Below are 18,078 nucleotides of genomic sequence, written 5' to 3'. Positions count from 1 at the left end.
CAAATCATAAAATATCAAAATAAAAAAAATATAAGCAACAAAAAAAAAAAGAAACTTTGTAACTTCTGTACGCAGCCACTCTGGTAGTTCTGTATGCATTTTTCGCAGCGTCGACACCACGACCTTACAGGCGCAACGAGGACTTCTCTGTGGGCCTGTCGAGACCTCTGGAATATTGCTGACACAAAGGCGAGGCGCGTCGAAAACATACGACCAAAAGAGTGATCTTCAAGAACGGAAACAGCCAAGAATAGCTAGACGCAATTTAAGCGGTATTGGGAGCCCAAGGAACCAGTTCAAAGTTCTTTTATGATAATGCCCCCAACTTAATAGATCGAGGTTCTGATTTTTCGAGCTGATCATTCGGTTGAAGTAATGGCTGAAAACATGACAGCCACTTAATTATTTAACACGTAGATGTATATATAAAAGTAAAAAGCCAAATCAAAGCCAGATATCTCCAGCAGTGCGCAAGGTATCTGCAATTGCGCAAGACCGGATAATAAAAGAAAGTGGTGTCATTTTTTTCAAAGAAAAGGTTGCGGTTACAAGTTGGTGCAATGACGTTAGTCTGTACGACTAGAGAAGACCCTACTTTGATCCAAGAACGAAATATTTTACGCAAGTTGCATAAAAGGACACCCAATGCCTAGGTTGCGAATGATCTCACACTCCGTTCAAGAACATATTCTACATCATTTGTCACTACTGTTTGCAAGGAAAAATCCATGCCTGGCTTAGTGCTACCATGTTTTTTTTTCTGCTTTTTTGGTGGGGGGGGGGGGGGGATTTGTGATAATTACTGCACAGCATAACAATTTATTCGAGCTGTGGAATGCACAGAGTGCAAACTGCCATGGAGTGTAGTAAAGACCTCCAGCCAAGCTTCGGTCGTGAACTCGCTTCTTTAAACTGAAAACTACCCGTCTCTTATATGCATGTGTAAATAGCTATATATTTATCTGTATATTTGAGTAGATCTGTCGATTGGTATCGTTTCCATGCTCCTGCAATATTGCACGCTGGGAGTTGCAGTTCAATTAAGAAATAAATATGCATGCCAGATTCTACAAATCTAGTGAGTTCATTGGAAATGCAATTAAACGGTTACGAACGAGCTACGTACTCGTAACACTAACGCAAAGTATTGCACTTAAACCTACCTCAAGTAACGAAATAAACCTGCACAAAAAAGAGACCTATACCAAGTCAATGAAACTGACTCATCGAGCACCGGCTTAAAACTGAATTTATTGAGAACACACAAAAACCTGCGAGAACACGAACACACTGCTAAAACAGTGTTTTGAACAAATCACTTCACACAGATTACGATGTTATATCTCGCTTTTATAGAGGCAATTTATGGAGAATTGATGCACGTGCCCTCCTCGCTGCGTTCCATATATGTTTCGTAAAATGATCTTGTCAATGCTTGCCATTCAGCGTCAAAAACTCCTTGTCACCCAAACTGCGGAAAACAGCCCACCGTAAAAGCGTTTGCGTTAAAATGACGGGAAATGTTTTGGGAGCTCCATGTGAAAGCTCATTCCGAAAAGATGACGGCAGGCCGTCAATTTAAGATTACTGCGTTTTTTTGTCATTTTGACACCCCATTCGCCAACCTAAAATACGATTAAGCCGCCAATTCTACATTGCATCGCCATTTCAGTATATGGTCCAGCATCATTTTGACGTCCTAAATGGCAACCTGAAATACAATTGAACCGTCAAATTAACCTTCTAACGTCATTTCATTATACAACCAGGTCTCTTTTTGACGTTTTCTTGTCAATCTGAAGTACAATTCGGCCACCAATTTCAATATACTCCCCGCTAAATGTAGCGGGAAATTTTTTCCGTTAAATAAAGCGGTGAAATTTTTCCGACCAATTTGGTGAGGCATTTTTTTTTGCTAAATATAGCGAGGAATTCGTTTCGCTAAATGTTGCGGGGAAAGTTTTCCGCTAGGGTTTGCGGGAAAATTTACCCATAATGTAACGCGCCGTGACTGTTATTACACGTGGTCTAACCAAGTACAAAGTCTAATCACACGATATGGGCTGAGCAGTCTGAGAAGTAAAGAATAAAAAAAAATAACGGGTTCGCAGGATAGTCAATAGGACCTTTTTAAATTTCCACTCCAACGTCTGTCCGCCGCTGCTTGCTCACATACACTGAGCACATAATGGACACGAAGATTGCGTCAGCGTTCGGCGTGAACTCGGATCAGCTCTTATTGGAACCGAGTATAAGCTCAGCGCTCGGCGAGGACTCGGATTCAATCACGCGCTTCGTGAGCAAGCAATGGCGGTAGCCAAGGTTGCTCGATGAACTTTTGAAAAATATCCATTCCTCACTTTGCCAGACGTGCCTCGGGACTCGCGACGTCTTTGCTAGGGACGGACCTTTTGTACTGTGCATCAGATTAGTCTTTAGTGAACGTGATCTAACCAAGCATCTCGTGTTATCACACATACTTCACAGGTGCGTGAGTTCACTTGCATACTACAAGCAAACGGACTCTTTCACGTTCCAGAGAGCAGCTCTTAGGCGCCCGTTTCCGGTTTGAGCGGCGTCGACATCGGCGTCGACGTCGGCGTAACCGCGCGTTGCATTATGGGACCTTTCCCATTACGACGTCACACGTGACGTTTCGTGTTACGTCACGAGGGTAAACTTTTCCCGCTCAATTTGGTGGGAAAACTTTTCGCTAATATTGGCGGGAAAGTTTTCCGCTAGATTTAGCGGTAAAACTTCCCCGCTATATTTGGCGCAAAATTTTCCCCGTTACATTTAGTGGGGAAGTTGGTGCTACCTGACCTTAACTCCAGTTCAGTTAGCCCTCTAAATTTAGCGGGAAGTTTTTCGCTAAATTTTCCGCTAACTTTAGCGGGAAGATGTTGGTCAATTTCTCGCTTAATTTAACAGGAATATTTCCTCACTACGTTTAGCGGGTACATGTAGCCAACTTTTACAAATATCGCCCAAGGCTCTGAGAATTAAGGTAGCAACACGGAAGTTCGTTAACCAAACTTGAACTCCTTAAAAGCCAGCGTCCGCGGGTACAACAACTGCAAATGCTTCGGGATAGAGTTCTCAGCGTAACGCAATACTGAGCCCCACACACACTGAAGGCGGTGAAAGCTGACGCATCTCGAAGCACCCGGACTACCTTCTTTCCATCATCCGCATTGAAGAGCGCCTTGCATGAACACACGTGCGAGAGAAGCCAGCCATACACGTAAGCATGTATGACGTCTCTCACGAGTAACAAACGTGAGCATGTAGGAGGTCAGCCACACACATATGAGGTCTGTTATGTGTATAAAAAGGGCTCTCGGCGCCCCCTGTGAAGATTTATAGGGCAATTAATGGCATTTGAATTTTGAAAAGCTTTCGAAGTCCTCATTTTTTTCGAAACTTATAAATTCACGTATATCTAATGAAACAGCGAATGGATCGACTTCAGCGCTCTGAAAGACTACAAAGAAATGGATGGAACTGTTACATTACTCATCTTCTTAGTCATCACCCAAGGTGAGATACACTTTGAGGTTCTGTTATCACTAAGTCACAAAATATTGAGTGCATTTAAATTAAAATATCAGCTCAGGTCAGCTGCTGCTCTCTTATTTACGATCGTTACCTTTATAAGTAAAAAATTATTAATTACTTTATATTAACTGTGTTATGTGTATGGTTAAACAGCAGGAAGTTAGTCAGCCCATAGCCTCCTATATACTGACAGAGCCTGGCAAATAGCCACAAAAAGCGGCCGCCGAAATGGAAAAAGTAGAGTGGCAGACAACGGATGAGAGGAGAGCCACGTGGCTGGCGCCCCGCTGCGGCGAGACGCCGAAACACACTTCTCCCGAGGGAACGAGTGTGTTTCGGGTCCTCGCCGCTACAAAAGCTGTGCGCTGACTTCCAGGTTCCCCGAGAACTGGTTCTGTGATGCTCCGCGCTTCCTGATCCTCGCGCTCTAAATCTGCGACCGGGCACTCCATGGGTCCGTCGTCGAACTACCAGTCCTTGTTAGTATAGAAAAGGTTGTGATCAGCCACAATGGGCCTCTGGTGCCTGTGCTGTAAATGAGACATTTGGCTGTACACTGTGATTGCTTGCCTCGAGGTTTTGAACCAGCGTCACACAGTATTGATTACACGAACACAAGCAGGTTGAATTCTCCCCCAGATCAACATAGGCAGAAAAGAAAATTGGAGTACTATCTACCATTCGGCGTTGGCGGCTAATAATAACAACCAATACAGGCTAAGATTAACCTGCATTGGTTGGGGAAAGGAAATATTTTACAAAAAGCTCCATCATAATTATTAAAAGTTACCTTCCCTAAGTTTATGTAAAAGTCGCCACTCCAGTAGATACGGCCGTCTCAAATATGAACAACAGCTATGGCAGTGCCGCTGTTTAAAAGACACGCCATAATTCCCGGAAGCCTTGGAAGAATTTGATGTGTTACTGAGTGCGCATGCAGAATACCTTCTCGAAAGACTCTATCTTACGGATAATTCGCATTATTTTTAAGCAATCCGCATGAGAAGTGGAATCTGTGATTCATATCGAAAACATTGTGAGAGCCAGGATGTAGAACCCGAATCAAGTTTCTTCACTATTGCGATAAAAAAAAAAAAAATTATCGAAGCTCCGTGAAAGTTGTGCCATGGTTAGAGATGGGATTTCCGACACGCAAAATAGTGCTGAAAACGAGTCAAAATCGGGACAGGAAATGCAAAACATTGGGACACTTTCTGGGACAATGTACGCTTCTGGGAGCATGTTCAGAGTGTTTATTGGCGGTGAAATATGTATTTTCCCTTTTTTATAATTCTAATACCGACGTTCTGTTCCCGTGCGTTAAGAGAAATGGTCATCTGCATCTCAGTTGTTTGTTTGCTTAAAGCTCTGCCTTTCCTCCGTTACCAAATTCTAAAAGTCGGCGAACGATCGCTCCACATCCACAGAGACAAGCGGCAAAAACCTGAGGGCTCCCAGCGTTTTTCTCAGGCGGCTTACAATGCTTGCCTTTCGCAGAGCCGTCGAAGAATGACGCGCCAACTGGATGGCGCGCCGAAACGGCGGCGCGTCGCCGGAAGCCATCGCAGACCAATTGGAGCGCGCGCTGCACTTTTTGGGGCAGCCTCGTCAGCAGCAACGATTAGGACTGCGCGGCGCTATCGGTCGTTGGTGTCGTATATTTAGCGCCTTAGAAGGCATGTAAGGCAACCGGCTCAGATAAGGCGGAGCATGAGGTTTGATCGCCGTGGGAGCCGCTGCTTGAAGAATGCCGCGATGGTTTCTTGTCGATGCAAACATATTATCAGTGGGTGAAAGGCACTTTGTATACAGGCGTTTCAGTTAACTAACTAGATACTTAATGGAAAAACGGGAGAATCGGGACTCTACATTAATCTTTTGGGACACTCAATGCAAAATCTGGTCAAGTTTAGACAACAAGGTGGATGAAAACAAATTGACATTTATTGATAAATGTTTACTGGTAGCTTACACTATTATCGGGGCACTTTTCATAATCCAGGCCGAAGGCTGTGAAAGAGACGTATGTATATTAAATTATTATTGCCACATATCTACACTGAAGCGATGGTGACTGAGTATCAAGTGCACAAAGTACTACAGTCCGAAAGGTCAAGTTCCAAATTCTTCAACATCTTATCAATTGCAGTAGGTTCGATTTGTCGAGTGTTCGATGTTGAGGACAGAAAAAATGTGCGACTGGCTTTGAGCTTAGGTTAAATGGTCTGTTTATTTGCTTGCGCCGACGGGCTCGTGCCAACGAGCAACGTTTTTGCTTAAGGCGGAAATACTGGGCCGATGGACCCCTACAAACACTTTCTCTGGCAGTTGCAGAGTTGGTTGGGTGACAATGCTGAACCCGTTGTCCATGGAAATCCTCCGAAAGGATACAACGCCCAGGTCTGAAATGGCAGAGCTGCCTTGTCTACCTAGAACACGTCATTGTGTTTACACGAGAGTTTCACGAGCACCTGAGTCGCCTTCGAGCCGTACTACAAACGATCAAGACTGCTGGACTCACCCTCAAGCCAAAAAAATGCCATTTTGCCTATGACGAACTGAAGTTCTTAGGCCACGTTGTGAACAACGAAGGTGTTTGAACTGGCCCCGAGAAGTCGCATTCGTAGCATCATTTTCACCGCCGTAGGACAAAAAGGCCGTTTGAAGATTCTAGGGTCCCAGCGCCTTCTATTTTCGCTTCGTTCAAGATTTTGCCGAGCTTTTCACGCCACTGACGCATCTCACAAAGGGCGCTGTGAAGTTTCAATGGGAAGAAAAACAGCGGGCATTCGACAAACTCAAGCGGAGACTCAAGACACCACCGATTATCGGCCATTTTGACCTGTTCACAGAAACGGAAATCTACAGAACGCAAGTAATAACGGACTTGGCACGGTACTGGTCCAGCAGCAGGAAGGTACAGAGCAAGTGATCACTTACACAAGTCAGACGCAGTCGAAGGCGGAGGAAAACTACTCAACAAACAGAAAAAGTATGCCTTGCTGTCGTCTGGGCGATAACAAAGTTTCCCCGTACTTGTATCATAACTCCATCTCGCGTGGTCAAGGATCAACACTCACTCTGTTGACTCGAGACCCTAAAGGATCCTTCTGGACGCTTCACCCACTGGAGCCTCAGACTGTAAGAAGTCGAAAAGACCTTTGCGTACAAATCCGGTCGCAAGCACAGTGACGCCTACTGTCTGTCGAGAGGCCCCGTCGAGTCACCACCTGCCAGCACTGACGACGAGGAGGACGAAGGTTTTTTCGCCACAGTCAAAGTAGCAGACATGGCAGGAATTCAACGTTAAGGCTGCGAACTTTGTGCCCTGGTTGAGAGCATGGAAGTTCACGGAAGTTCCTACCCGCGCGTGTTTTCTCGACACTTGTCAAGCTTAGTTATTCAATGGCGTGTTCTCTTCAAAAATAGCTTTAAGACCAGCAACCTATCATCGCTAGTGGTAATACCTACCAGTCTTCGAAACAAAATCGAACAAGGCTGCGTGATGACCAGACGGCTAGTGCAGGACGCTCGTCAGGATTCGTGAAAGGTACTACTGGCCGAGGCTCTTGAAGACCTTTCACCTTTACACTTGATAATGCCATAAGTTTCAGCGACTCAAGAAACAAACGACGAAGCCGTCAGCGCTTCTGCTTCCGATCGCTCCCCCTTGCACGCCGTTCCAGCAGATTGCAATGAATTTACTTGTTTTTTTTTCCTCCGCCAACGTCGGGAAACCGTTGGATAATCGTCGCTACAGATTATCTCAAGCGGCACGCCCAAGCAAGAGCGCTTCCTTTAGTGACTGCTGTAGAAGTTTAAAAGTTTTTCTTTGGGTCCATCGTCCTCCGGCCCGGCGCTCCTAAAGCTCTGATTTCAGATCGCAGGTCATCGTTCATGGCACAGCTGATGAAATAGATCATCCGTCTCAGCCACAACAACCACCGACGAACCACAGCCTACCATCCTCCGACTGGTAGGCCGACAAAACGTTTAAAGGGAAGATGGGGCACTTCTGCATTTGAGAAAAAAACACTTGAATTGAGTTCACTTGGCCTTTAGGATAACAGATATCACAATTATGTTTCAATGCGACGCGCCGGAGAGCCATAAGAGCAGTTTCAAAATAGGGTTGAAGCCCCGCCTCCCTAGCATTGGGCAGCCAAAAAGATCCATTGATGACGTCACGTACAGCGACTGTCTTTCGCGTTTTCTCGCTTTTAACAATACTTGAACAGCAAACGGTTTGGGTATTCGAGTTTACGGGGTAAAAATACACTAGAATTCACTTCGAACTCATTTTTTTCCCAAGAAGCTCCGTAGCCTCCTTTTAAACAAGACCATCGCCATCATCGCACTACTACGGAATTATGTTAGCGCTTTCCTACACTCTCAAGAAAAAAGGGTGTCAAAAGGTGTATTCTTACGCCCTTTGTCCCACATAATACACCCCGGAATTTCAATTCAACATGCAGTGCCGTACAGTCGAGCATTGGGTCGAAACTTTACGAAGGGCTTGATAGCCGTGTGGTACAACATTTTAAATAGCTAAAGTACGTATCAAAGACCACATAAAGAAAACACCGAGCTTTAAAGTAGGGCCAAGAATACCCGGATTACTTTTTTCGTGTTCAGTAAAACGCACATTAACTATTTTAATAAGTTGTACCACACGGCTATCAAGCCCCTCTTCCCTTTCGGCGGCCGCTTCTCGTGGCGATCTGCCACGCTTTGTCACTATATAGGAGGCTACGGTTCAGCACATATAGATAACAATATCCTCTTTTTAAGCCTATATGTGTGAACGGGCGTCGCTGCGAATATTGTCCATCATGATGTGCTCATACTACTTAGGTTATTTGTACGCGCAAGACAGGTAAAGCTTTCACTTTATCTAAACGTAGGGCAGAACTGAGTTTGATAATGAGTATTGCAAGTAAAATCTCACCAAGAGAATGATTTACGAACAGTGCGTCTACACTACGGCGTCCTGGGACATTCGCACAGCGACAGCGGGTTTCAGAGTGTCGTTCTTTCTGTCGTCATCTCAACACTCGCCATTCAAGTTTTAGAGAAAGAAAATATGCGTTTGTTTACTATTAGAATAAAAACGAAATCAATGGAGAGCGCGAACACGTCTGCTTATTTGCAGGGGTTGTGGTGGCGTCAGATCGTCGAGCTCTGATTGGTTCTGATTGAACGATAGTGAGTAGACCTCAAAGCAGCTCGCTTTGAGGTCTAACAATTATCCTTTAATCGAATCCAATCAGAACTCGGCGTTCCGACGTCGCCAGAGCCCCAGCAAAAGAAGTTGACAAACTTGCGCTCCATTTTGGCTCACGTTCTGAGGACGCTACGGGTCGTTCATGAAACGCATCCTATATCACAGTTGGAGACATCTGTTGTGCTCTATAGTATTGTCCCAGAGAGCAAATGCGAGTTTGAAGTCTCAACGTCACACCAATTTTTAAGTGAGGTCAAATGTTTTTGGTGAACGTTCAATACGTCGAATGATCCCCATTAATTGTAAACGAAATTTGCAAAAAAACAAACATTGGAAGTCGTAACTGAAGTTCAAAGAAAGCATGTGCAATGGCGCATAAGCTAATGTCTCCAAGTTTTAAGCTGGAATTTTAATGACCCGCAAAAGGTTCCGGTACCCTGCCATTTCGAAATTTATTACAGAAAACTTAGAAATATTACTCTTTATCTATACCAAGGCAAAATTACTTCAGTCATACATTTTCTTGTTTTTAGAGCGCAGCTCTTAGGCGCTCATTTTACGGTTTTGCGGAGTCGCCCTCGCCGTCGGCGTCTGCATAACCGCACTCGTTGCATTATGGTATTAATGCAACCGGGAGTAATCGCGCGTTGCATTATGCAAAAATTACCCCGCTAAATTTAGGGGGTAAATTTCTAAATATAGTGGTGAAGTTTTCCCGGTAAATTTAGTGGGAAAATTCTCCCACGTAATATAGCGGGAAACATTTTCCGCTAATAATAGCGGAAAATTTTGTACAAATGTTCCCACTAAATTTAGAGAGAAAGTTTGCTAAAATTTCCCGTTCACGTTTACAGGAGAAGTTTCGCTAAATTTCCCGCTAAATATAGTGGAAACTTTTCCGGCTAAGCTCAGCGGGAAACTTTAAATCACATTTAGCGGGAAATTTTGCGAAAATTTCCCGGTAAATTGAAGCGGAGCGGGAGAGGAGGAGGGAAGGGCACGGAGGGGGAGGAAGGGCATACCCCCCTCCGTACCGTCCCTTCCTCCTCATCAAGAGCTGCGCTCTAATGCGGTGTTACAGAAAATTGTAAACGTCTTTCATTTTTTTTTTTTTTTTTTTTTTTAACACAGCAATATACCAGGCAAAGACGCAGAGGCACCAAAAGGTGGGTTGCATTCCTGTGGAAAACACCCAGCTCATTTTAAGACGCTTTTAACGAAGTATTTCCGCACTTTTTACAGCTTTGATAAGAGAAGTTATTATGCACTACGAAATCCGCCTACTGAGTGATCGAAACACTACACGAGGGGATTCAGTAACTATTATGGCGACAAAAGTGCCTGTTACTCTGCCGATGTCTTTTCACTAATACATGACATAATCATTTTTCATTTTTGTTATGTTTAAGGGCATATTGTATCATTAGTCTGTAATTTTTGTTTTCTATTTATACCAGTCCTGCAACGACCTCATACAGGTCACAGCATGTGTAAATAAATAAATAAACAGATATATATTGCAGTTTTAAGACTCATCGGTTCTTCCCCTCAACACTCCCACCCCTATCTACACATGGCTTCAGATGATTTGTATTTCTCTAAACGGTGCTCCACGTAGTAGTAGTAGTAGATTGAGGTTCTATGCCGCAAAAGACACTAAGGCTATGATGCGCCAAGAAATGAAACTACTGCGTAAGAGGATTTAGGAGAAGCGAGAGCTTTAGTAGCTGGTAATTTATGAATTTATGAACATGAAATTGTATAACATATGGCAGGACCTTACATAATGAATAAGGCTACAATTTGCGTGAAATATCAATACTTTTTAGAAACTTAATAACCTGTGTTGGTGCAAGTAGTGGCTCGTTTCCAAGTAACACACAGGTCTAAAGGGACATGCGGTGGTCACGGGTGCAAAAATGTAGCAGTGCCACCGTTTTCTTATTTACTTCGTCCACGGTTGTTACCCTTCAATTTTAATCCTCAGTGAAGTGAAAGTGTTTAAGTGAATCGATTGCCTCCTGGTTTCCAGATTATTGGAAAATCGACGTCTCGTGACGTACGATGGGTTTTTCTAGCGAGCGTTGTTCCGCTTTGAGTCATCCCGCAACAATATTGCGAGTGAGCGTTCACGCGTCTTTCCGATCGAGACTGAGCAAAACGTGGCGAAAGTTACCGTAATTTCGGTGTGTAAGTCATGGGTTTATTTTTGTTTACAAGGTGGTCGTTGATGCGTCTCAAAGAAACACTGAAACAAAACAAAATACATATTTTTAACAAGCCTAAACGGGACGCGTATTGTTTTAAAAAAGGTAGCGCGAAAAATAATTTAAAAAAAGGTATTATTTACGTTGTCCGTTGTGAAATTGTATCTGCGTGCAGTAGTAGTATTTCAATCGATACTTCTTTATGCTTAAAAAACAAATGTTGTACATACAGATATTATTGTTTTCATAATTATCCCAAGATTGGTGTTTCTCCATTGGAACGAAACGATAAGAAATATGACTGCCGGCGTCCGCGAGCTGCTCAACGAGAGCAGATCGTCGAGCTCATCTATTTTTATGAGTACGAGTCATTTTGCGTCCACCGGTGTGTTTAGATGAAGATTTAAACCGACTTAGTTTTCAACAAACAACTATCGCCAGTACGTGCCTTCAGAAGCGCTGTGCAGATGCTTGTTTTTGTACCATGATTGCCCTAAGCCTAACGTCCTACGTCAACTATGTTGCTTCATTTGGCATGATATGTTCGTTTGCGCATGTTGACAATGTATGAAGGTTTTGATACCGGTAAAAGAGGCAACGCTGTATTGTGAATTGTGCTACCGTCGTGATTGCTACCCACGGTTTCAATACCTATAAAATACCACCCCAAGTACGAATTTGCGAGCCATTTGGCTGGGGACCATCGAAAGAAAAAAATAATGAGGAAATAATAGTTGAAATGACTGCATCTTTATTTCGCAAATTTTCTGTAACGTTTTACCGCACATGAACAGACGCTGACCGACTCTTCTTCTGAACCGTGGCTCGTGAACCACGCACTGCGTGGTCCGGAGATTAGGGATTGATCACAGCGGAGCCCTTGGCGACAGCCAGCAGAGTGTGTGGGTGGCTGTCATGACCCACGTGATGAACACACTCTGAGCCGTTCTATAAGAACGCCTCTATAAAGAAATTACCCCCTCCCCTACCCTCTCCCCCCCTCGCCCCCTCCCCCCCCCCCCCCAATTCGGTAAAACTAAAATTGCTAAAGCGGACAGTAACCGAAGACAAACCTCCACCTCCGGTACCGCTGATGCGGTAACTGTGCAAAACTTTTCCGGTTTGGACAGCCCTTCATACAACAGTCATAAACAAAAACAGTCATCAAACAGCAAAGCACTCTTTTGGCGGTCAGAAGACGGTGCAAGGTGTGACAGCATGTGACGACATCTTATGCAGCGTTTTGTACCAGTGCCGAAAAATTCCGTAGAAAAATTGTTAGCAACGGTCAACGGTTAAATAATCGAATGATTTTAGACCTGGTTCACATTGATCAAAAATACTATATGATAAGTTTTGCAGAACCAAGTAATCATTCGCAAAGTCTGCGCCAATATATGGTGCCCAAAACCCTTAGCCAGAGGAAAAAAGCACACGTAAACAAATTTGCACTGACTTGATGGAACAACACGGAACTGAACCTGATTCGTTGGAAAACCTCACGAGATGTAACCAGACATAGGTGCACATACAAATTTCCCCGTCAGAGAAAATGAAAAAGGCAATGAGCAGAACTGTCAAACAAGGAAAGGGGAACACATGGGTTTGCTTAAAGGGATATCAGATGGGGACGTGCAGCACTGCTTCACCAATAAATGATCTGTATGCAAGTATGTTGAAGGTTTAACTATTAAGTCACATAATTGAAAACAATAATCTACACTTTTGCCATCAGTCTCGTCATTAAATAGCATCACCCAGAAAATACCGGCTGCCACCGAAAAAACAAAAAGTACAGTGTTGGTGTCACCTTAAAATTAAACTATGCATCGCCAGACGGTCGCTTCCCGCCAAGGTGTAGCTCTAGCGGTCCGGACTAGATGCCAAAGCTTTCAGACAAACCTTTATCTTATTAAAATATTGCAAGATATATTCATAAATTTTGAATTTGTAAAATAATGGTCAACAAAACCACAAACACAGGGAAATAAATGGCGGCAACTACCGAAACCGGATTTTAACTTCCCATGTTGGAAATTTTTAATTAAAAAATTGCTAGCTCTGAAAATGTGACGTCTGGTCCGGACCGCTAGCGCTACATTCGGGCTCAGACTCAACTTTCAAAAATCCCTAAATCAATTTTGCAAATTTTTTTTTTTTTGGAGGAGGGGGGGGGGGGGGCGGGTGGACATTATTATTCAAAGGCAGTATTTCGTTCGGGTAATCTAGACCATATTATAGTAATTCGACCTGTTTCGTTGCACGCAATTTGTCGAAATAAATTAAACTCAATACACGTTATAAAAATAAGATATAAATCAAACGGTCTTGTTTAGATTTCAGAAAGTAGATCTTGCATTTTTCTCAAGATTGGACGGGGTTTAGATCCTGTAAGCTGCTCTATATATTTAGGATTACAATGTCATCAGCCCATACCGCGCAATAAAAAAAAATCAAGATTGAAGCTCGGAACGCTTTTTCAGGTTGACCCTGAGTTCCGGAGATACATGCTGGAATGGCACAACTACTATAGAGGGCAACGCGGGACGTCACATCTCCGATATAATTACAACGTAAATATGTTTATATTATTTCATTCGTGGTTTGCAATCGTTCACTATCTGTTCAGGTCAGAACTTGATATATCAACTGGTACGTCATATAATAATGCATGTTTCTTTATAATTACAACCAAACCAATATCCTTGTGAAGCAGATTATTTGTAAATGAAAATTTACTTCCTAAGATATATTTAAGTAGACCACCTTAAAAGATTACCGGACATGTAGGTCTCTAAGATGTACAGATCTGGTCCATTAGTGCACTCTAGGCGAAATAATCAACTACTTATAAACTTGATGGTTAACCTGTGACTTGGGTAGGAAAAGGAAAACGCAAAGGAAGAAGAAAAAATCATGCAACGTCTGCAGTTTGACAACGAGTGTAAACAATTCCTGCGCTTGTAAGATGTTTCAATTTTTTTTTTGTAAGGAATGTTGTAGGTAGTTACAATATTGCGGATCCGGGTAGGCAGTTCCAAAGTGTAAGCACTGTATATGTGTATCTTTGAACTCTGTGGTTTGTGAGAGAAAGGCAGTTTCAGTATTTGTTTAGTTCTTTCTCGGAAGTTAAGTTCGTTTTGTTTTGTTCAGTTGTGAACCCCTTGCGTTTGCGAATGGCAAGGTGGTGTTTGTGCTGAACTGTGACCCTTTTGGTAAATCTTTCGTATCCAAAGATAGGGAAGAAAAAGGGAAGTACGTTGCATGGAAAGCCTTCAGCGAATGGCTCATACTCATACCCAGCCCCTTAATATTTTAAACAGAATTTGCTTGACATAGTGCAGATTTTTCAGCTAGAACGCTCAGTCTATATCCTTATTTTGATAAAAAGAGACGAATCTGCATTTTTTGACCCATGACTTTCTGCAAACACTTCAAACAATCTCCGACAAGACACATATAGAACACCTCTGCTGAGGAACAATTTACGGTGAACAATGATTGTATTATTATTACCAGATATACTAAACAAACATCCAAACATTGAAGAAACTATTTGAAACTATGGATCTATTAACTAACCAAATGTATAAACATTTTATCGAAAAGTACGTTTCATTGTGTGCAATGAACAAAATATTTCTGATATATGTGTAATAAATTTTACCGCTATTTGTACGCCAGTTATAATTCTATTATTCTTAAGTCCCTTCTTTATGCAATATATTCAACTATCTCAACTATGCTGTAACTACTGTATACAAATCATATACCATTTTTTCTTATTTAATCTTGAATGTTTGTCATTAGTGTTTTTTTTTTTCGTGCTCTGCTGAACATTCTCAACCGGTAACAGGGCCACGTAAGGCAGAGCATATCTGCCTTTTGCCCTGTTATCGGAGACTATAAAATCTGAATAAACAAACAAACAAACAAACCTTTTGTTTTATTTTCTCCATTTTTCGCCGGGTTTTTTGCTTCGGGTGCCTGTAGTGACGGCGTTGGTGGTGTGGTATTTAAGGCGTTACAAAATAAACTTTGTAACTTGTTGACACCTTGCCTGCTTTTATTTCTGCCTTCCTTTGTGTTTTCTTCTTCCTAGCCCAGTCTGAGCTTTACCAACATGTTCAACTTACACCAGCTCGCCTGCTGTCTGATCATTTTTAGCCAATTATGTGTAAAAAAAAACTGCTTTTAAAAATAGCGCGTATTCTACAACAATTAGATGGCCTAGAACTCATGAAACGTCATACTCAACACTATCCACGAAACTTCTCTACACGGCAGAGTATTTTACTAAGATAATATTCGCTGAGCTCGCACCTTCAAATGCCGTGATTCACTAATGCACCGCACATGTGTGAATATATTTAGAAACGAAGGTGTCACCGAAAGCAGCAAATAAAACTCATTGTCGCGATAAATAATTCAGCAGATGACTTACGAGTTTCAGGCAGAAATTAAATCGGCTTTAATCTTCATCCTAAAATACTAGAGTGGCTTCTTTCCCACAAAGCGCTTGGAAGAGTCAGTCGCTTCAACCTGCGGATGCAGCTCAGCGAATGTTTAGACCTAACTAAAGCTGCCTGCAGTCTGGCAATATGAGCACTAAGTTTCACAATACCCAGAGCCAGAATGCAGACAGATGTATTTCTGCTTTGATGTATTTTGAGAGGCGTCAGTCACCGAGCTCTCTCCGCTTATTGAAGCGATTAGCTCTCCCGACAGCTATCTGCGAAAGTAAACGCTTCAGATTTCTTAGAGTGTTGTAATGTCCAAGATAGTAACAAGTGAATAAACGTGCTTATCGCACTGGCGAAAACAGGGTCAATATATGAGAACCTCAGCTGCTTCGAAACACATTTAAGTACATTATTCAATACTCTTTCCTTTTAACGCAGTTAGAAGGATGGGCACAGCAGTGGGCGGAAAGGCTTGCCCAATATGATGTTATTGAACATCGACCACCTCAACCGGACCCTTACAATAGAATGGGCGAAAATATCTACTGGATGACACTGACTAACCCCAATTTTATACCGTCAGGTCAGTAATATAGCACTTCCTTTTGCTGCAGGTTTCATATGTCACGATATGTTCAATATTTTTCTTTTACCTAAGCTCATAAAATGCGTCGTAAACTTGCAGCGGACCGTTTGGTAAAGAAACTAAGCGTTTTAAGAAAACGTCTGCTTTTAATATCAGAATTACAAAAGGATCGTGTTCTAGCTATTTTTGCCCTCACCTGCAACTTTGTTGCTTTGTTTGTTTAACTAGAGGTGATAAATTATTAGATGTTGTAGACTTAATACATTTTATTTGTTTATCCCTGATATACGTCAAACTAACTTGACTAAAATATCTGGTGTGACAGATATCCAATGTCTCCTGTATATCATACTACGTCAAAGCGAGGCCGACACTACAATACGATTTAGCGAATAAAGCAGCGCAAAAGGTGCATCGTCACGGCCCACGTCATCTTTGTGCTTCTGCTACAAGCGCCTGAACCATTTACGCCCATAAAAAAACGCAGGATCATGGAGCATGTTGAATTAAAAAGCGCAAAGGAAAGACACGGACATGAAGTAGACAGGACAGAGCTATTCCTGTCTACTTCATGTCCGGGTCCGCCCTTTGCGCCTTTGAATTCAATATGTTAAACCAACTAACCCCCCTTATTATTTCAATCATGGAGAATTTTCATTATGCAGCATGGAGCACCGTATTTCTACAATGAGGCGAGAATTTTGAAGGAGAAATAATACGTAATTTTGCTTTGATGATACGTCGCATAAACTCCGAATGTAGGAAGTACATGCCAGCTAGCTAAAATAATGTATTGCTTTAGGACGGCACTCTCAGTGTGTTGAGCTATCACCTAAGCTTAAAATCAAGTCATTCAATGAGCCATCAAATAAACTGTTCTCGGATTTCTTTAACAGCAATAACGCTAGTCTCACTGTACAAGCCAGTTTCTTTAGAGGACACTGCTTTTGCAAAAATGGCTAGCGCATTGACACGAAAGCATGCATAAACATTTGTAATTAAAATAGAAGAAAGATATGTAAAATGTCTATGCGTGGACTTAATGCGTCTTTGTGGCGATTGTCTAGCTTGTGTGCCTTCTCGTAGGAACTTCGTTGATTTTTGTTCGTGTTCAATATTATAACTAACACCAACATCATATTTTCAATTAGCAAAGCTCTACGAATGTATGTGTGTGTTCACAACTTTAATTGACTCGTTCGTGGTTAAGGCTTGGTATGCTGGGCAAGTTGGCAATTGACATTCATATAAAAATTGCGCAATAAAGTCAGGACAAAAATACGCTTGTCCTGTTGCTTCTTTTTTTCCCCATCTTTCTGAGCTATTTTTAATATGAACATGGTTTAGGCTTACAAATTTCGTCTTAATTTAATAGCTAGACCGACTCCTAGCTTTTTCCCTTTTCCTAATTTATACCTTGAAAAATCATAACACATAAATACTTGTTGTATAGCACTTAACAGTACCAATATACTGTGCTAACTAAACAGGTTGCAGCAGATATTAGTTGCATAAGTAGTACCTCAAAGTCCCGAAAAGCTGCATGACGGCAACACCTTAAGGACATATTTCCTACTTCGTTCTTTTCAGAAAAAGAAGTTACTTCGCTCTGGTACAAGGAAATATATCACTATAATTATAACGACCCACGGTACAACTCAAAAACATCCCATTTCACACAGATGGTGTGGAAAGCAACAATATATCTTGGATGTGGTTATGCCCGCTCACTTTATACAAGGACGACGTATGTTGTCTGCAACTATTGGCCTCAAGGAAATATCCCCGGAGAATTTGCTAACAATGTTCGTTAATAAACTTAGTAAAAGAAAATCGCGCTGCTTTTAACTAAAGGCTCGTATCATGAATATTATTTTCAACAGAAAACTTGCGCCAATAAATGCAAACTTTGTTATTTTCCTGCAAAACTAGCCTCAGTAATTCCAGAGTGCCTTCGTAAGTTTAATGGGTAAATCTCCATGTTAACGTGTGGCAGTCGAAATGCTGCCCCTGTAATGGCTGTAGCTTCTTCCGGCTGAC

At 42.2% G+C, this 18,078-nt stretch overlaps 1 protein-coding gene across 1 annotated transcript; it reads left to right on the top strand.

Moving 5' to 3' along the window:
- The first annotated feature begins 3,494 nt into the window (after positions 1-3,494).
- LOC121833028 (Golgi-associated plant pathogenesis-related protein 1-like) lies at positions 3,495-17,852 on the top strand. The gene is made up of 5 exons (XM_042286090.1): positions 3,495-3,540; positions 9,914-9,948; positions 13,473-13,562; positions 15,891-16,035; positions 17,629-17,852. Exons 1-5 carry the CDS (start codon positions 3,495-3,497, stop codon positions 17,850-17,852), a joined length of 540 nt encoding a protein of 179 aa, XP_042142024.1.
- The last annotated feature ends 226 nt before the right edge of the window (positions 17,853-18,078 follow it).

This window comes from Ixodes scapularis, unplaced genomic scaffold (assembly GCF_016920785.2).
Source record: "Ixodes scapularis isolate PalLabHiFi unplaced genomic scaffold, ASM1692078v2 PGA_scaffold6__148_contigs__length_123643588, whole genome shotgun sequence".
In the NCBI taxonomy this organism is placed as follows: Eukaryota; Metazoa; Arthropoda; class Arachnida; order Ixodida; family Ixodidae; genus Ixodes; species Ixodes scapularis.
This window is presented reverse-complemented; position numbering and strand designations above follow the sequence as displayed.